The sequence below is a fragment of the Primulina huaijiensis genome, chromosome 12 (genome assembly GCF_012295235.1).
Source record: "Primulina huaijiensis isolate GDHJ02 chromosome 12, ASM1229523v2, whole genome shotgun sequence".
Classification (NCBI taxonomy): Eukaryota; Viridiplantae; Streptophyta; class Magnoliopsida; order Lamiales; family Gesneriaceae; genus Primulina; species Primulina huaijiensis.
Window position 1 is genome coordinate 2,013,988 of NC_133317.1, and position 17,981 is coordinate 2,031,968.

Below are 17,981 nucleotides of genomic sequence, written 5' to 3' on the forward strand. Positions count from 1 at the left end.
TGTAGCGCAAATTTCTTTATTTCGTAGAATCGCAAAAGAAATAACGATACAATTCGAAAATTTTGAGATTAAATAAAGTTTTGTGGATGCAATCCCTAAATAATCCCTTGATTATTCTCTTCAATGATGATCTCTTGTAGAATTTGAATTTCTTGAGTATTTGATTTTCGTGGAAGGCGGTTTGGTTCTTCAATAACGTTAATTCAATGGGTCAAAGCCTTGATATTGGATTAACCTTCAAAATTTGAGAAGAACATGATGAGCGCCTTGAATCGTGCTTCGAATTTGTTGATCTTCAATTTGATGAAGAACAAGATCCTTTTGAATTTGGATGAATTTGAGGAAGAACACGATAAACGCCTTGAATCACGCCTTGAACTTCGTTGATCTTCTTAAGTTTGAAGAGCTTGAGTTGAGAGAATTTATGTCTTGAATTCTTCTCTACTTCTTTGCCTTCTGTCTTGTATTTTTCTTGACCTTCCGCCTCCCTATTTATAGTCGAAAGATGCAAATTCTTTCCATTTTCATTTGATGAGGTGTCGTAATTTGATTGGTCCCTCATGATTTATTTGGTGATTTCTTTCCACTAATCATGATATTTGATTTCAAATACTAAAAATATTAGTATTCTTTTCCATCTTATGCAAGATTGGATTTTAATACTAAAATATTAGTATTTTCTTCTATTTAATACAAGATTGCGATCTTGATTTAAAATCTTGATTTGATCACAAAATATATTAAAATATCAATTAACTATTTATTTATTTATTTTTTTTGTAGGAATCTAATATCCCAATAAATAGAATTTTTGTTTGATATTTAATATTATTTTGTATTTGCCATAATTTCATGGTCAACAAATTTAATTGTCTACAGGGTGCACCTTTTCAAATTATCGAAAGATTTGCTAATAAATTCCAAAGTCCATTTCGTCGTCCAATAGCGACAATTTTATATTTATATTATAATTTAATATCAGAAAAAATGGTGTCTTCCACAATGGCGCGAATCCTCTTGAATTAGAGGGGTGCCTTCGGGCCAAGGAATTCCATTAATAACATGATGGTGTACTTGAGCCACTTTGCTCTGGCAACAAGGTTGAGCTTTCTTTGGTACAATCGAAGTCCCAAATTCATAGTGTCAGAGACAGTAATTATTCATTATTTCCTTTCGAATTAGAGAGGAAAAAAGCCTACTCATTATTTTACATTATTCAATTTAAAAAACTAAAGTCAATTTAATCTATCCATATGATACTTTTATTTATTGACACGTTTGTACACTTGAAATGAACCAAAGGAATCCTATTGGGTTGTGGGGACGTCCAAATATGCAAAATAAACAGCATAGAATTGGGCACGTATCAGCCTAATTAAGGTAGCTTAAAAAAGGCAATGTTTTTATTATTTATTTTTCAGTACTGAGATGAGGGCCCATGGGCATAGGGGAAGAAAAACATATAAGGTAGGAACCAGAAAAAATAGATCATCACACAACTCCATGTAGGTGGGTATTCCAACTAATTTTGTGTTCTCATTAAAACAAATGAAATTATATTTTTGGTTTTATATATTTATTTTTTTCGATTTTTTTTATTTATATTGTCAAATTTTAGTTTTAATCATCTATTTTTTTTTGTTATTTTATTAATTTTTTCCAACGTAACAACGATATGGAGCTATCCGCATTCCTGATAATATGAAGGACTAAATTTGTCAAAAATTGAGAGATACAAAATTAAAACTGAAAATTGACAAAATATAAAAAAAAAATCGCAAAAAATTAAATATATATGACCAAAAATATAGTTTCCCTTTAACATACATGACATTTTATTCATAACATAATTATAAATTATAGTAGCTAGTCCCATTCAACAAATCCACATAAAAAAATACATATGTTATACATAAAATTATGTCAATTAAATTATCATATGGAATTATTAAACTACTTAGGCTTAGTTTATGCATGTGGAGCTCCTACAATTAATCACCGCCAACAAATTATTATGCAAGTCATTTCACATACACATTGCACATTATTTTATACATACGTAAATATAATAACGAAGGAAAACCTGATCTGATCAGGAATATGAGAACTCTTCATCAACCATCCATCCAAGATCTTAATGTCAAAATCCACCATTCAACCCTATTATTACCACCAATCCAAGAAAGTGAGCATGAATCAATATTTTTGTCCAACATAGACAAAGTACTTAATTTCACTGTTCAAACAGTTCATTTCTTCCCTGCCAACCCGGATTTCCCGCCGAAAGTGGTGGCCGCTAGGCTTAAAAATGCGATACAAAAATTGATGCAGGACCCTTATGATTTCTTGGCCGGAAAATTGAATTTGAACCGGGAAACAGGACGGCTGGAGATCGAGTGCAATGGATGTGGTGTTGGGTTCGTCGAGGCTTCAACCGAGTATATGTTGGAGGAGGTCGTGGATTTGGTCTATCCCAATCCAGCATATAGAGAGCTAATTATGCAGAGCTGGGATAACAATGAAAATCGAGATCAGCCACTTTGCATTTTTCAGGTATATAAATCTTGATATGCATGTCTTGCAACTTACAAGGTATAATATTAAAATTTATATNGACTATACAACTCATTTTGGTATGGTTAGCAGATTAAAATATATATATATATTTAGATATAACTGGTGTTATATATATTTATGTGAAAGAAAGAAGAGTGAAATTTGATCTGCAATATTAACTTAAGGCCAAAATTATTATTATTTTCTAGGTGACATCATTCGAGTGCGGCGGCTTCGCGCTGGGAATCTCTACGAATCATGCTCTGTTCGATGGGTTGAGCTTCATAATTTTCTTGAAAAACCTCGCCTCACAAGCATTTGATGATACACCCTTGGCCATCAAGCCTTGCAATAATCGCCACCTCCTTGCCGCCCGATCTCCCCCGCAAGTGACTTTTCCCCACCCAGAAATGCTCGAACTCAATCACATCGGTGGACAGCATCCAGTATTTGCTGGCGATGATGAAGATCTAGACTTCAAAATCTTTAATCTCAGCCCGAGTGACATCAGTTACCTGAAACAGAAGGCAAAATCTGGTTGCGAAACCAACAAAACAACGAAGATCACCAGCTTCAACGTGGTGACCGCGCACATCTGGCGATGCAAATTCCTGTCAAATCCTGTCCAGAACAACTGGGATCGGGTATCCACGATCCTCTACGCCGTGGACATACGATCTAGACTGAACCCTCCATTGCCACATTCCTACTGCGGAAACGCGGTACTCAGCGCTTACGCGTCAGCAAAGTGCATGGACCTGGAAGACTATCCTTTCTCGAAGCTTGTGGACATGATCTCGGATGGGGCTGCAAGAATGACTGACGAATACGCGAGGTCCATCATAGATTGGGGAGAGGTTCACAGAGGGTTCCCAAATGGAGAGGTGTTGATTTCTTCTTGGTGGAGATTAGGGTTTGATGAAGTGATGTATCCATGGGGGAAGCCAACGTATAGTTGTCCAGTGGTGTACCATAGAAAGGATATTATCCTGCTGTTTCCTGACGTTGGTGGCGGCGGGGTGAATGTTTCGGTTGCATTGCCGGTTAAGGAGTTGGAAATATTCGAACAACTATTTTACAAGTATTTGTCCGCATGAAATTTTAAGCTACATGTGATTACTTGAACGTATCCATGCATAAATCTCTGTCTTGTATATAAGTTTGAGAGTATATATTATGCACATAAATAATATAATAGACGTCACAACCGGATCCTTCTAGTACTTGGTTAAGTTTTATGCGACTTCTTATTCTTTTGTGTTTTATTTTTTTTTTAATTTAATAAAGTATATAACTAATTAACTAAAAACGCATATATATATTTACTAATTAATTAAATCAAATGCCGATCCACTAAAATGATATACAATTATAAAAATATTACTATGAACAAACCAAAATAACAGATAGGTAAAAGAAGGGAGCAATATTGTTGGATATATTTTGGGTAAGTGAAAGAATAAGTCATAAATACTAAAATATAAAAGATAATAAATAAATTTGTTTTTTTTTTTAAAAAAAAATATGTTATTTAATAGTTTTATAATTTTAGTTTATTTTATGAAGTTAATTTGTGGAGATTGTGAAGTAGTCATGGTTTCTGATATCGCCAATGGGTAGCTTGTTTGCCTTTAGCATATTATCACAGTGTTCTTGACCTTTTGTTTACAAGCAAATTGAGTAGTTGGTACAACTAGTTCAGTTCTTTATTGATTTGGACACTTTTGTGCCACCAAATATTATTTTAGTCTCTCATCTGCCTTCCAACTCCCTAGTTTCCTCCTAGATGAACAAGAAACGAAAAAATATTTTTGAAAAAATGACAATGATTTGTGAATTAGTTTGTCAAACTCCAAATTTGTGACTGAAAAGATAAACTAAAGTGATGGAACTACTGTAATGTTTCTTTTCACCGATTGTATTACCCACGACCATAAAATTTATACTCTGTTCTTGCGGTTCATTATCGTTCTGTTGCATGTCTGAAAGGTTTCGATTAATCGAATGCAGAGATATCAGAAACGTCAAGAAGCCTGTCAGTCCACCCTCGAGAAGTACATGTTCATGTCACCTATTCCATGCCACCAGAAAAGCGTGAAATCTTCGACTCTCTTAAGGATTGGACTGAAAGTGACCTCTTCGCTAAAGAACGCTGAGAAGTCTTGACAGCCTAGCGACTTTTTACCAGACCCTGCTTCAGAAGGGTTTGAAGACCAAGTAAAAGAAGTGAGGCAAAGATCAAAAGAAATTCCCGATGACTATTTTGTCGCTTTGGTTGGTGATATGATTACAGAGGAAGCGCTTCCGACTTATCAGAATTAACACCTTAGATGCAGTTCGAGATGAGACGGGTGCAAGCCTCACTCCTTGGGCTATTTGGACTAGAGCATGGACTGCTGAAGAGAATAGGCATGGTGACCTTCCTAACAAATATCTTTATCTTACGGAACGCGTTGACATGAAGCAATAAAGAAACCACACAGTACCTGATCATTTCGGGCATGGTGAGATCTTATCAGTTAATGGCACACGCCAAAATATCTTATGCTGCAAATGTCGATGAATATGTTTGTGAAAACAATTAGGGAGTTTTTAGTTAAAATAGTTTTTTCCCCTTCATGCGGTTACTAATTGGCAGGATCCTCAAACGGAGAACAACCCCATACCTTGGATTCATCCACACTTCATTCCGAGAAAGAGCAACTTTCATTTCTCATTGCAAGGCTCGCCAAGGAACATGGGACTTGAAACTGGCTCAGATATGTGGCACAATCGCTGCAGACGAGAAACAACATATCCGATTAAAGGAAATCCAGCTCGTCTTCTGCAGCCCGGCATCGTTCGTAAATGTAATAATTACCACTCTGAGTTTCCAATAGATCTTTTGACGCAAACATGAATTCTATATTTAAGCAATGGAAGAAATGGAACTAACCTAGATGGGAAGACGAAGATTTGAAAATGAATATAATTATTAAAACAAGGCAATCTATATATTCACTAAATGAATATAACTATTAAAACATGGCAATCTACATATTCACTAAATGAAGAAATATAAGTATTAAGTAATTTATGGATCAAAAGTGAGCTATTTATTCAAATATTATAAGCCAATCAACTTCTATCTTAAGATCTTTCATGGACAAAATCACATAAACAAGAATCAAAGTATATAGTCACTTTAAGAGAACAAGATTGATATATACTGTATTGCAAAAATTAATTAATGAAAATTACAGGCTTCTATCTGAGTTTTTTTTTTTTTTTTTAACTTCTATCTGAGTTACTATATCACTTCCTTTGCAACTAGCGGCTATGATAGAAAAACCCGCATAAAGTTTCAGTTCATCCATATGTAACAGTGCAAAGTTGTCCACCGGTAAAAGGGGAAAAAATGAAATTCACCGAAGCCGAACGAACCAGAAAATTTTATTTATTAACAAAACTCAGGCCTAAGCTTTTTTTGCTTCTTCTGCTTCTGCATCTTCTGTTTGATCGGCTAATTTAACTATATCTTCCACAAGAATTTTGCCCTCTGTTAGAAGTAGAAAAAGCAGAAACGTGAGTTAGAAACCAAATATCAGGATTGCAAGCATTAGCAATCATGGTGAGCACTAAAAGATGAAGGTAACTATTAACAGATACAAACAACAATACAGACGGTAAAACATCCATCACAAATAGAACTATAGACTCAGCCCAATTGAGATTTTTTATAGTATTTTATCAATGCAAGAAGTCATCCCCCTTGTAATTTTTGTCAGCTGTAGGGTGATTCAATTTGATATCATTGTTCTTTCTTGAGAGCTTCAAGCCTTCAACTCAACACAACTCCACCAACAATACTTGTCCATTTCCAAACAAACAGCACAAATTCTAACATCAATAGGAGGGGGTCAGTCAATATTTAGTGTAGAATTGACAGGGTCCACGTCCACCATTGTTGTCACGACTTTAAAATTTATTTTACATGAAAACCTTTGGTTTATACCCAAATAAGTAACAAAAGTGTGTGCGAACCTCTATCCTTGGAAAGACTGCTGATAAATTCTTGAATACCCTCCTTATCTAGGGTGTCTTTAAGGTACATAGCAGCAGATGCAACCTCCTCAGGAGTCACTTTGCCATCATAATCCCTGCCAATGGATATCAAAGCAAATAGTTACAGGATGCTGGATAAGATTTTCTTTATGAATTGAGTTTGCAATCTCTAGATCTTAGAAAATTTTTGAGACAATTCCGAAAGCCACAAAAATCTAGTTTAATTTCTGAAAAACTCAATAAACGAGTAAAAATTATTAAAGCATAAAGAGATAATTTTGTTTAAACTGAAGAATCAAGATGAATTTTCATACATTTTTAACGAAACTGAAGAAAAAACTAGGTTTTCCAGAAAGTAAAGAAATTCCAAAACCACTATAGTGTTAGAGTTGTTAAATTGCTCAAACGTAGGAAAATTATGGATATTTCGGTAGAAACACAGGATGGAAACTCAGCCAAAAAAAAAAAAGTAAAGTCATAAACCGTGTCTACAACCACCACGCTGACTTCAAGATCACTAGATGAAACATGAAGTCAAGAAAAAAAATTCAGCTTCATTTCTATTAACCAAATGCCGCTGAAACTGTGGTGACAATTCTGGAGGAATTTTCTCACTTCTCAAGCACAACATCCCAAATCCAGTAACACGTGTGACTTCTTGAGCACAGTAACTCTAGGCCCTCTCCAAATGCGAAAACAAAGAACACATACTTTTTTCAAAGTATCTTAACTGCTATTCCACTAAGTGAAAGCTGCCGTGTTCAGACCACTCTTGTATTTTTCATATGGAAACGGAAAGACCGATGAGTTGTGCTTGAAATCTAAAATCCCAATGTTTACAGGGAAGATTATTTTAACAAGTGTTGAGAAAATAAATAGACTGTACTGTACAAACGATAGTCTTTAAAATTGTATTTCTAATTGAAAAAATATGAATTAAGTCCAGAAAATAGGTATTATAACCATTCCGCAGATCCACTACACAGTAATTGGCAGTTAATAAAAAAAAGATTTTGTACTCTGGCCTTAAATTAGAAATCATCCAACTTTTTGATTCCCATGCCAAGTGCATAGACTCAACGGTGTGAATGCGCAGCAAAGAATAAAAGTTGTCAAGAAACTTGAAACTTAAATGGAAATACATAAAATTAATCAAATGCTTTAAAACTTAACGCATGGGCATTGAGCATATAATTATTTAAACACAGAAATTGAAAGTTGAGCTGTACTAAACTTCGAAAACACCTTTACCAATTAGCAAATACTATTACCTGTCGAGCAACCTCCACCGGTCACCAATTTTGGCATCCACGTCATCAATTTCCTTTTCAAGCTTGTGAAGCATAACATCAACCTAGTAGGTAAAATCCCAGTACATTTTTCAAATCTAGGCATATGTTGCCTTCCTCTCAATTAAATGCAAATAATTACGAATTATCATATTAAAAAGCATATTAAATAGCAAATCCAGAATATCCAGAAATTAGCCTTGCCCTGTTTATAAGCGCTGAAGAAACTTTATCACCAGTAGATTTCTCAGCAGCAAGATCACTTTCCTCTCTGGCTGCTATATAAGCCTTTTTGGCTTCTTCTTCTCCATCAGTACCCTCGTTCTGAACCACACTATTGTACAACTCTATCTGAAAATTCAAGTTCAAAGTGAGATCACAAAATAGAGCTACTAAGATACCAACTTGACATTTATTAATTAGAAACCTTGATAGCTTTACATAAATTGAAAAGCAAAATCATCACACCTATACTAGTCAATAATACAGACATACAGTGACACAGCCTTCATGCAATTCATAACATTTTAAAGTGAGAACAGTTTTTTGGGCTACTGTGTACCGTGGACAAAAATGAGATGCATGAAGAGATGAGAGATCAAGATTCAGGCGAGATATGCATATAATCGCTAATTTTCCTCATTTCACCAGACTATTTTGCACAAGATCCAAATGTTAAGCACCATAGCATTTTATTGTTAATTATATAAACTTATATCAACAGAAATCATGCTGTGCCAAAAAACTATACTTGATAAATATAACTACTATGTTCATAGCTTATATAATGAAATGACTTTCAATCCTTTTACCTATAACCCACATGCAAGTAGGCATTTCCAATGGACAGAACAAAGAAAATGTCCAACTGACAGCGTTGAATAGAAAGAACGAGAAGACCCAGGAAGTTTATGGCACAAAAAGATGTGATCGTGAAAAGATTAGAAGAAATGAGAATCAAGATAAAGATCAAATCGGAGAAGAAAAATAAAGACTTGACAGTGTTGAATTACTGTGCAATTTTTGCTTTAACATAAACCAATTACCAGGCACAAAACAATAGCAATCTTCAATGTTTTTGTTCCCAAGCTAAATGGTAAAAACCAATGGAATAATTACCTCTTTGTTGACAAGTCGCAAGAACTCCTCACGCTCCCTGCTTACAGACTGAAAAGGCAGCAAAGAAAATAAAAAGTTTATGACAGGTGCTGATTAGCAACAGATAACAATCAAGAACGAAGTCACACCGATGCTGACGCTAGAACAGCCAATGCACGGCTAAGCTCGCAAAGTTGCTCTTGTTTATCCGAAGTTTTAGTTTTCTCATGATCTTCTGTTTCTTTTGCAGTTGCGGTCATCATCTCTTCCAAGGCTACATCCTTCTGGCCTATGACAGATTCCTTCAACCTAGCTTGCTCCTCCTCCTCTTTCTCTTCCTCCTCCTGTAACAATAAACTCTACAGTTACTGAGAAAAATGAAAAGAAAAACTTCACGATGGAAACTTTATCGAGGTCACATTCACACTCACACAAAAGAGAGAACAAAAGATTGAAATAACAAATTCTATGACATTTGGTTGAATACAGTACATTATTGGCACCTAGAACACAATGAGCACATATGATCTTAAATCATGACAGCATGATAAAACTACTAGGGCGTCTGGACCAGATTAAGACAGCATGATGCAGATCTAAAGTAGTTGATACATTCCAGAAATCCTTTCCAGCTTTGTCAATATTTTCAATGGAAACAGAAAAAAAATAGAGAGGGAATATTTGAAGAGAAAAGCATCATAAATGATCAAAGAAGATTTTGTTGTAGTTATCTTTCACTGCCCATTTTTGCAATCAGCTCATTAGAATTAAACAATTAAGAGCCTAAACAGACCTTAATTAATTCTTCTTGCATTTCTAGGAACTCTAACTTTCTCCTCCTTTCAGAGACTGAATCCTCTGAAGGCAAAGATGTGACACCAACCGTGTCCACAACTTCATCAGGCAGAGATGAGAGCGTAGCTTGAACAGCTTCTTCTGGCTTTAATTTACCAGAGACGCTGAATGCTCTGGAACAAGATACCAAAAATAAAATATTAAAAATCAATACTGTTTGACATTCACCCACGTAGCTTGTGGAAGTTTTAGTTACCTGGAAAGAATTAATAAAGATGATGGTACAGAATAGTTGAGAGATAAGTCCAGCCAATCTCGCAACTGCAATAAACACAAATATCCATCAACGGGAGATACCAGTGAACCTTTTATTAACTCCAGAAAATAATAGTATACTGGAAGATCCCATCTGCAGATTCACAAAGGAAAAGCACTGCTATAATACAAAGTCAATGATGGGCTGAGAAATTGCAGCGAACTATGTTATCACAATAACTGTATGAAATGAGAGCATAGAGCTAAACATAAATTTGTAGAAGGAAACTAACAACCACCCTCAATCTGTCAAGCACAGACTTACAATAATCACAGCAAAAAAACTCAAACTAAACTTTTTAAAATAGGTCCTCTTCTCGCTCACTCACTCACACACACACACACACACACACACATATAATATCACATTTTCCATGTAGAAAGTGCATTATTTGACATCACAGGAACTTTCAGGCTCTGTCACTTATATCAAAGATTAATCAACTTCCCTTCCCTATCCTCATTTTTACACCAACACAATCTGATACTCTTATAAAAGAAATAGGTATTCATCATAATATGAGTGTATTTAGGCACTTCTGCCTGTTAGAAAATCAACTAGGTTCTTTCTGGTTCAATAAAATAATCAGTTTATCAAAATGGAAATTTTTCTCTGGAACTTGAAAAAGGCTTTGAAATATTGAAGAAACCTGTTGACGCATTTCATCAACTGAAAGTAATCCAAGTAAGCCACGATCTCGACATGCTTGACGAAGCTCCTCCTCAGTAAGAGACTCAATCCCCTCTGATTGAATCAATGCGTCATCAATCTTGATCCTTGAAAAAAAAGGCACAAGAAAAACAGATTGCTTTGGCATGAAACGCATTTGGCTGAGTGCTTCAATATTTACAAGATGCAGGTTCTCCATTCCTTGTCCAAACAACATGAATCTCTCTGTGTCCAATAATAAACTACATTTCTTCACACACGACCAATCAATCTAGCAAAAACTATAGGAAAGCGTGAAAACGTCAAGACTAGAATAAAAACTATGAGAAAGCATGAAACAAATTATGATGTTTAAGCGTGTCCAAATGAGATTTCACTTTATTTCTTGCACTTACAAACATCTTGTCTAGGCATAACCAGAAGTCGAAATAGACACTGAACTGAGGAAAGGAACAAATCATACATGGAACGGTAATAATATACAAACACAAATATATTTGTGTGAAATAAATTATTATTTGCAGGGTTGCATATAAATCTACTTGAGACTTTAATTATACAATTACACTCTCTTTTTAAACATTAACCTTTGTGCATTATTCCAAATTGAACTGCATACCTATGTACAGATAAAGAAAATGCTTTGGACCCTTTTAGTTGCCAAGCCTAAGGGCAATAATCAGTGGCGGATCCGTATTTTCATTTTTACCCAGGCTAGAATTTTCTAAGCCAGGGTTCACCTAGGTATTGACAAATGGAGTACCCAAGCTACAAGAAAATTGGACAAAATTTTATGTATAAAAAATAAGGAAAAAACCGAGCCATCCGAGCGGTGGAGCACCACATGGCTCTGCCCGTGGCAATAATTATAAATCAAGTGATCAAAAACTTCAAACTTCATCTCGATTTTAGCCAGCACTTTCTTCTGTGATTAAAGGTCATCTTTTTCCACCACGCCTTTCTCCATCACAATTCACCAGACTACCCAGCCTCTGGAATTCATTCATGTGCTTCATTCTAACCGTTGTGCTCTACCTAATCCCTTTTCTCATTGCCACTTCATAACTTGATTTTGTTTAAACATCCAGTAATTGCGCTCCCTACCCGTTTCCTTCGCTTGAAAAAACAATTACTCAGAGCTCGATAACATTTATTCCATCTACTTGAGGGGAAACATATCAAATACCTCATCAAAAGAATAATATAAGGTCCACAAAAAAATTCAGAACGTGTGAAACATCGTGGCGGCAAAAAATCCTCTCAACCATTCCCATACTATCCAAATTCCTATCAAACCCTCTTAAAAAAACACCTTCCAAACCTAAGAACTTTTTCCGTACTTGATTCAAGATGTCCATGGGAGTAGAATTCACTAGTCAAGTGATATGTATAGAAAAACAAAACTGATCAAATATTATCCAGTACAAACCCAAGGGGACAACCAACTCAATAGTGGTATGCAGTTGGCTCCTTGGTTTCGAGTCACACTAAGACCATGCATGTGTAAAGAAGACCAAAACACGAACCACCATTATCAAATCATGAGAAACAAACATTCATGTGTAAATAAAGTAGCTTACTTTTGAAGTCTCTTTCGAAGCATATAGCGAAGATATGCATCAGTACCACCATATATACCAATGCCCATATACTTGCACATGGTCATCAACCTGGGTCTGAATCAAAGAAATAGGTTGAACTTTCACATCATAGAATCCAAAAAAATGGAAGAGCATCAAACAATTACCTGCTGATGTTATCCAGAGTAAGTTCATCATTAAACAATTTGGCAAAGCCTAAAATTTCTTCATTGGAGACCCCAGCCCCCCTCCTGACCTGGTCAACAATTAAGAAAGCAATATCAAAAAGTGGGAAAGCATAGGTGAGAAGTTAACCAAAAGAAAACTTCTCAAATAACTGCTTTGACTTATTAAGTTTCTTGCCTTGTTCATAAATTCATCAAGATCTTCGGCAGTTTTCTTTATTTCTCCGCTTCTTGAGTTTTGAACTTCCTTTGCCATTTCTTTTACAGTGTCTTGAAGAAACTTCGCATATTCTATCCTAGCATTCAGCCTCTTCTTTAGGGCTTCCTATTTTAAAGCATTTTATCCAAGATTAATTGAAATTCAAGGGAAATACAACAAGAGACATAATATAAAACCAGAAGACATCCATATTTGATTGTGTCTTGATAAAAATTTGAGCTAGGTATTTTGGATTTTCCTTACATGATAAGACAAATGTAAAAGGTGAACTGATACACAGAACTTCCGGACGTAAAAAGTAAGGGCCGGGGAGATGAGGTTGAAACACAAAGGCCACAAAGAAGGAACTAAAATAAATATCTCAGACACATAAATGGATGTGGACAAATGCTGAAGATATCTTACATCTACATAAATCTACCTGTTCTTTCATCTTGTCCTGGAAGGTCGACGGCAGCATGTTGGGGAACAATTTAAGGAATACAGGAAGTAAAAATTCCATGAATGGTACTATAACAAAGACTGCAAAAGGAACCAGCCGAAAAATGTCGGCTGTTGTTCGTGTGAGTTGTTGCCTCTCTCTCCTGGAAAGAGATTTCCCACTAGCAAGTTTTAACAATAGTCTTGAGCATATCCTCACATCAGCCCAAAGTAGCTTTGTACCCAACCAGTAGTGTTGCAATGTCGATTTAATCTCATCCTTCCAGTGATGCAATTTTTTTGCCCAATCAGCCCTACCATAAGAGGATAAAAATCAACATAATTCAGATAATATCTTTGAGGACTCCAGAAACAAAAAAGACATGAGCCTTTTCAGTTCAACCATTCCAACAATATGGGCTGACGAGAAAACATGATAATTTAGTTTTGGGACAAGAGGAACGGAGAACGCAAAGGTTTACCTGCTCATAGAGGCAACAACCCTTAAAGCTGGACCAATTCCGATAAGCATAGTCCACGTCTTCTTTAGAATAGACTTATCACCTTTCTTAGATTCTTGCAGCTGCTTGGCTTTTGCTTTGGCTTTAACTGAGCTCAAGCCTTCAACCGCCTGATCACATTCTTCTGGTGAAGGCTCCTTTTTCTGCTTGACAGCTGGTTCTTCATTTTTATCGTTGCCACTACCTGTTTCAGGCTGACCGGCCACAGCAGAGGAAAAAGTGTGTGCATACTCTTTTATCCACCCATATCCAAAGGGGGGAAATTTTCTTTGCATTCCAAACTCACAGTACGAAGATGGGACACCAAATAAGTTGTGCTCAACACATTTTCTCACTAACAAACACGGTATTCCATCTTTGGTTGGAGAATTTGAATCTTTTTTGTCTTTTAGATTTGCACTAGATGATGAATAACCCCCAGCCCAGCTCCAATGTTGTGAATGACAAATCCCCAACGTGTTTCCATACTCAGAACTCAACAATCTTTCAACCCAAAATGGAGGTCGCCTAAGTGCATCAATGAGATTATTTTTTCTTCGCCACAGTGTTCTAGAAGACATAATGAAGAACCCTTGTAACGTTTAAATACAATTGAGATAGAACTCTCTGATGTACAAACACATTTAAATCTTTGGCAATGCACGTCAAGCTGCATAGTAGAGCTAGAATTAATAAAAGCAAAATAAGTATTTATTAACTTCAAAATAACAAGAAGCTGCAGCTATTGTAAGTTGTGGGTAAGTGGGTAACCGTTTTGGAACTCCACTCCATTACTTCTTGTCTTCTCAAAATTAGTCATCAACACAAATTTGTGCACACTTTATAATCCTTCCAATTAAGCTCAAAATTTAAGGCAAATATAGATCAAACTATGAATTTCTCATACACATCCAAGCAAAACTGCAATTTTGCCACATATAAATAGGAAAATAATCTTTCAAATTTATCCAGTCCATTAATAAGTCGATGAAGTGCTGAAGAGTTTTTCACCATGACTTGGTTGACATACAACACCCGTCCACGTTTTACAATGGTATAGGTGATCTCAACTGCAATCAATAGGTTGTCAAATAAAAAATAACAAACCATTGATCCGAAAAAACTTTACGAACTTTTAAAAAAATGAGGCACTCTTAAGAGTGCTAAAAGCAGTAGTTAAAATACAATCTTCAGCTGGACTAGAGTGTTTTTTCCAGTACGTCTGCCATCAAATTTCTACGATTAAACTTAAGCATTGCAATCATGCACTAATAAATAAAATAAATTCAAACTTAAAGCTGCCAAACATAATATCGCAGCAAATAAATAACTTTCATAGTCGGGATCTAAAACACGGACACACTGAACGGCGACTTCTTCCTGTTTCTATCAATAATTTTTTGTAAAAACATCCTCCAAATAGGCTTGCATAAGAAATTATACGATCATAAAATTCTTTAAAAAACTGCCAAATTAGGAAAATAAATAAGAATATAATGACCTGAAAATATGAAGACGATCAATGAATGAGGCGTAATGGAGAAAAAAAAAAACTCACTCCATGTGATTTTCCTTCGTTTCCTGTAGCTTCCTATAGTGTACATTACGGAAATCTGACAGTTGAATATGCAAGAGGGGAGACAGATTTTGTAAAAGCGCCCCTCCGGTGGTTGTACGCTTGGATGTATTTGGCTTTTTGCTGACTTTTCTGTCGGTGAGTCAAACGTACAACTCCGTTTTATTTATATAGATATTTTTATGGCGTAATACAAATAACACATATTCTTTAGTATATGCTATCATATCTCAAATATCAATATTGTAGATGCTGGTAGTAAAAAGGAAAAATAAATAAATATTCAAATTATAATAAATTTATTAATTATATTGGTAATAAATTAAAATAATTAATCAGATAGAATATTGTTCAAAGACCTGCGAAAAATCGATTCTAATCCGCCATCTGATCGAGTTTTTATTAAATTCCAAATTCAGAGAAAATCAGAAACATAGTTTTCGTAGCAATTCAAAACCTTGATCAAATTATTCACTCCTATACTCCTAGTTTACATGGCTCAAAGTTGGTAGGCTTAAATAACAAAAAAATGTTAGTTAATCCACCAAAATAATAATAATAATAATAAATAAATAAATAAATAAGTTGATGAAAATGAATCAGACCGCCCAATGGACCGGTTTCAAGTTACAGGGCCAGGCATTTAAACCAATTATATGGGGCCACTCAGGCCCCAATCAAGAATCCATCGTTGTAACCAGGCCTTGTACAAAATTTAGGTCACATTAATTAGATACTCGATTATTGTCAAATTTAACCTTGATTTCATCGAGTTCTTTCCAAGTAATTACCTAAAGTGAGTCACTTAACTAAATTAAAATTGGACCATTAGATTTTACACGAAGATATCACGGTTCCACACATTCATGCACATAGTTTTGTACCATATTTTTAAAATCCAATGGTACCGATATAATTCTAACCTTTTAGTATTGAGAGAAGAGAAAAAATAATTCGCGGGGACTGCCTATTACATTTTAGATAATGGAACTTAGATCAAATGAAAAAATGTACACAGATTTTTTTTTAAATCGAGAGAACTTGATCCAAAGTCACTTATGTTATGTATGTATGTTGGGGCAATATATATGAATTGGTGAAGTGAAATAGTTTGAGCAGTAAATTTGACCTCCAAAAATACAGGAAAAGGGAGACATGGAAAACTCGAATATACAGAAAGCAATTTGGCTTTTGCATTGTACCCAAAGACAGACGACGAGATAATTTGTGTATGTGAATGTTACTACAACACACGAATAGTGATTATATCCAAGTCCTACACAGGAAAGTTGGTGAAATGCTTTCAAAGGGAGGGGGACAAAAAGCATATTGTAAAAGTAGTCATTAAGAGGAGGGAGGGAGAGAGAGAGAGAGTGCATGCCAAATAATAATGAAAAATATGGATAAATGCTTCTTTTTTTTTTTCGTTTTTTGAATAATATTCCTATAAAAATAGTTGAAAATATTTGTTACTGTAAAATAAAAATGAACGTCAATGTTTTTATGTGACTATTGTATTCGGGTTTTCATAGTTTACTGTATATGAAAATATACAGTATATTGTGTATGATAGAAAAAATTGTCGAATACGAACGGCTATTAGCTAATGATTTTACGATTAAAAAAGGTTGATATGTTTTGAGTTTTAGTAATGTAAATTGTCAAAATTTGTTTTCATACAAATGTGGATTTTTTTCTGTACTTTTTTTTTAAATCTCAAATATTGCTTATTTGGCATTGATAATATCCTATGTGACAACAGTAAAATTTTTATTGCACACATTAAAATATACTTAAACAAAAATACATGGAAACGACAAATCTATTTTGAGCTATTGGGGGTTGTTTTCTCTATTTTGCCCTTCATTTTTGGTAATATTAATTTTTAATTTCAGTAATATGAATTTAATTCTCATCACATATGTAACGCAGAAAAAGAAACAGTGTCAAAAAAATTATATTCAATAAATTAAGTAGTTTCGACTTTCGAGCATAAAAAAGAGAAAAATAATAATTAGCTATAAAATGGAGTAGGAGAGTCTTTCTTTCTTCTTCTTCTTTTTCTGTAGTAACAAAATTGCCAACTGATCTAGAAATTAAAATTGTATGCTATTTATAAGATGTGTCATATATAAAGAATTGTATGCTATTTATAAGATGTGTCATATATAAAGAATCTGCATGTTCTCTTAGTATAACCAATTTGTAAATCTGTCGTTTGGTCTCTATCAAATTCCGATCATTCACATTTATATAAATGTCGATACTATTCTATTTCAAAACAAATTATAAAACTACTCATATTTTACGAATTAATTACAAACGTTGACAAAACTAAAAAAAACCCTTGAATAGGTGCATTATATGTTGTATATATAAATCAAAAATAGATGTATTATTTTCGCTCATGATATGTTGTTCGGTTTTTTTTACCTCGATCAATTCTTGTTTTAAGAAAAATAACATTCTCAAATGTATTTAAAATACATTTGAAAAAATCATTTTCTTAAATAAAATTAATTGATATTATTTAACCAATTTCTTCGTTGTCTTTTGGACTTCCATCTATGTGTTTTCGATCAAATTTGTAAGAAAATGGGAGAGTTGGTATTCAGTACCTATTTGACCAAAATCTTTCCTTCTACTCCCTACTTCATATTACTTCCCAAAATACCCTTTAAACTCATATTTTAAACAATTGACTTTTCTTTTTTTTTTTTTTTTTTTTTTTTT

The 17,981-nt window shown here is 34.4% G+C and overlaps 2 protein-coding genes and 1 pseudogene across 5 annotated transcripts; 2 read left to right on the forward strand and 1 right to left on the reverse strand.

Annotated features, from left to right (window-relative positions):
- The first annotated feature begins 2,006 nt into the window (after positions 1–2,006).
- LOC140990266 (acyltransferase GLAUCE-like) lies at positions 2,007–3,797 on the forward strand. The gene is made up of 2 exons (XM_073459874.1): positions 2,007–2,553; positions 2,766–3,797. Exons 1-2 carry the CDS (start codon positions 2,101–2,103, stop codon positions 3,651–3,653), a joined length of 1,341 nt encoding a protein of 446 aa, XP_073315975.1. The 5' UTR covers positions 2,007–2,100; the 3' UTR covers positions 3,654–3,797.
- Positions 3,798–4,534: 737 nt separating this feature from the next.
- Positions 4,535–5,455, forward strand: LOC140990081 (stearoyl-[acyl-carrier-protein] 9-desaturase, chloroplastic-like; annotated as a pseudogene).
- A 301-nt stretch (positions 5,456–5,756) lies between these two features.
- LOC140989961 (uncharacterized) lies at positions 5,757–15,338 on the reverse strand. 4 transcript variants are annotated; one of them, XM_073459525.1, is made up of 15 exons: positions 15,231–15,274; positions 13,655–14,242; positions 13,174–13,486; positions 12,711–12,857; positions 12,515–12,603; positions 12,348–12,443; positions 10,748–10,874; positions 10,039–10,103; positions 9,781–9,955; positions 9,137–9,331; positions 9,009–9,056; positions 8,094–8,240; positions 7,872–7,954; positions 6,580–6,695; positions 5,757–6,094 (listed from the first exon to the last, which is right to left on the reverse strand). In XM_073459525.1, the coding sequence occupies exons 1-15, from the start codon at positions 15,233–15,235 to the stop codon at positions 6,012–6,014; spliced, it is 2,277 nt and encodes a 758-aa protein (XP_073315626.1). In that variant the 5' UTR covers positions 15,236–15,274; the 3' UTR covers positions 5,757–6,011. The 4 variants fall into 4 exon arrangements, with proteins under 4 accessions (XP_073315626.1, XP_073315625.1, XP_073315624.1 ...); XM_073459524.1 differs by having other exon boundaries at positions 5,758–6,094; positions 13,655–14,342; positions 15,231–15,338; XM_073459523.1 differs by having other exon boundaries at positions 5,759–6,094; positions 13,655–14,342; positions 15,174–15,302.
- Positions 15,339–17,981: the final 2,643 nt, after the last annotated feature.

Bases quoted from the DNA above. Each gene is read 5' to 3' on its own strand.
- LOC140990266 (XM_073459874.1), top strand. From the start codon at position 2,101: ATGAGAACTCTTCATCAACCATCCATCCAAGATCTTAATGTCAAAATC. The intron at 2,554-2,765 runs GTATATAAATCT...ATTATTTTCTAG, and splicing joins AGCCACTTTGCATTTTTCAG to GTGACATCATTCGAGTGCGG.
- LOC140989961 (XM_073459524.1), bottom strand. From the start codon at position 14,253: ATGTCTTCTAGAACACTGTGGCGAAGAAAAAATAATCTCATTGATGCA. The intron at 10,104-10,747 runs GTTTCTTCAATA...TGTTTATTGCAG, and splicing joins TTGATGAAATGCGTCAACAG to TTGCGAGATTGGCTGGACTT. The intron at 6,696-7,871 runs GTAATAGTATTT...ATCCATTGGCAG, and splicing joins CGGTGGAGGTTGCTCGACAG to GGATTATGATGGCAAAGTGA.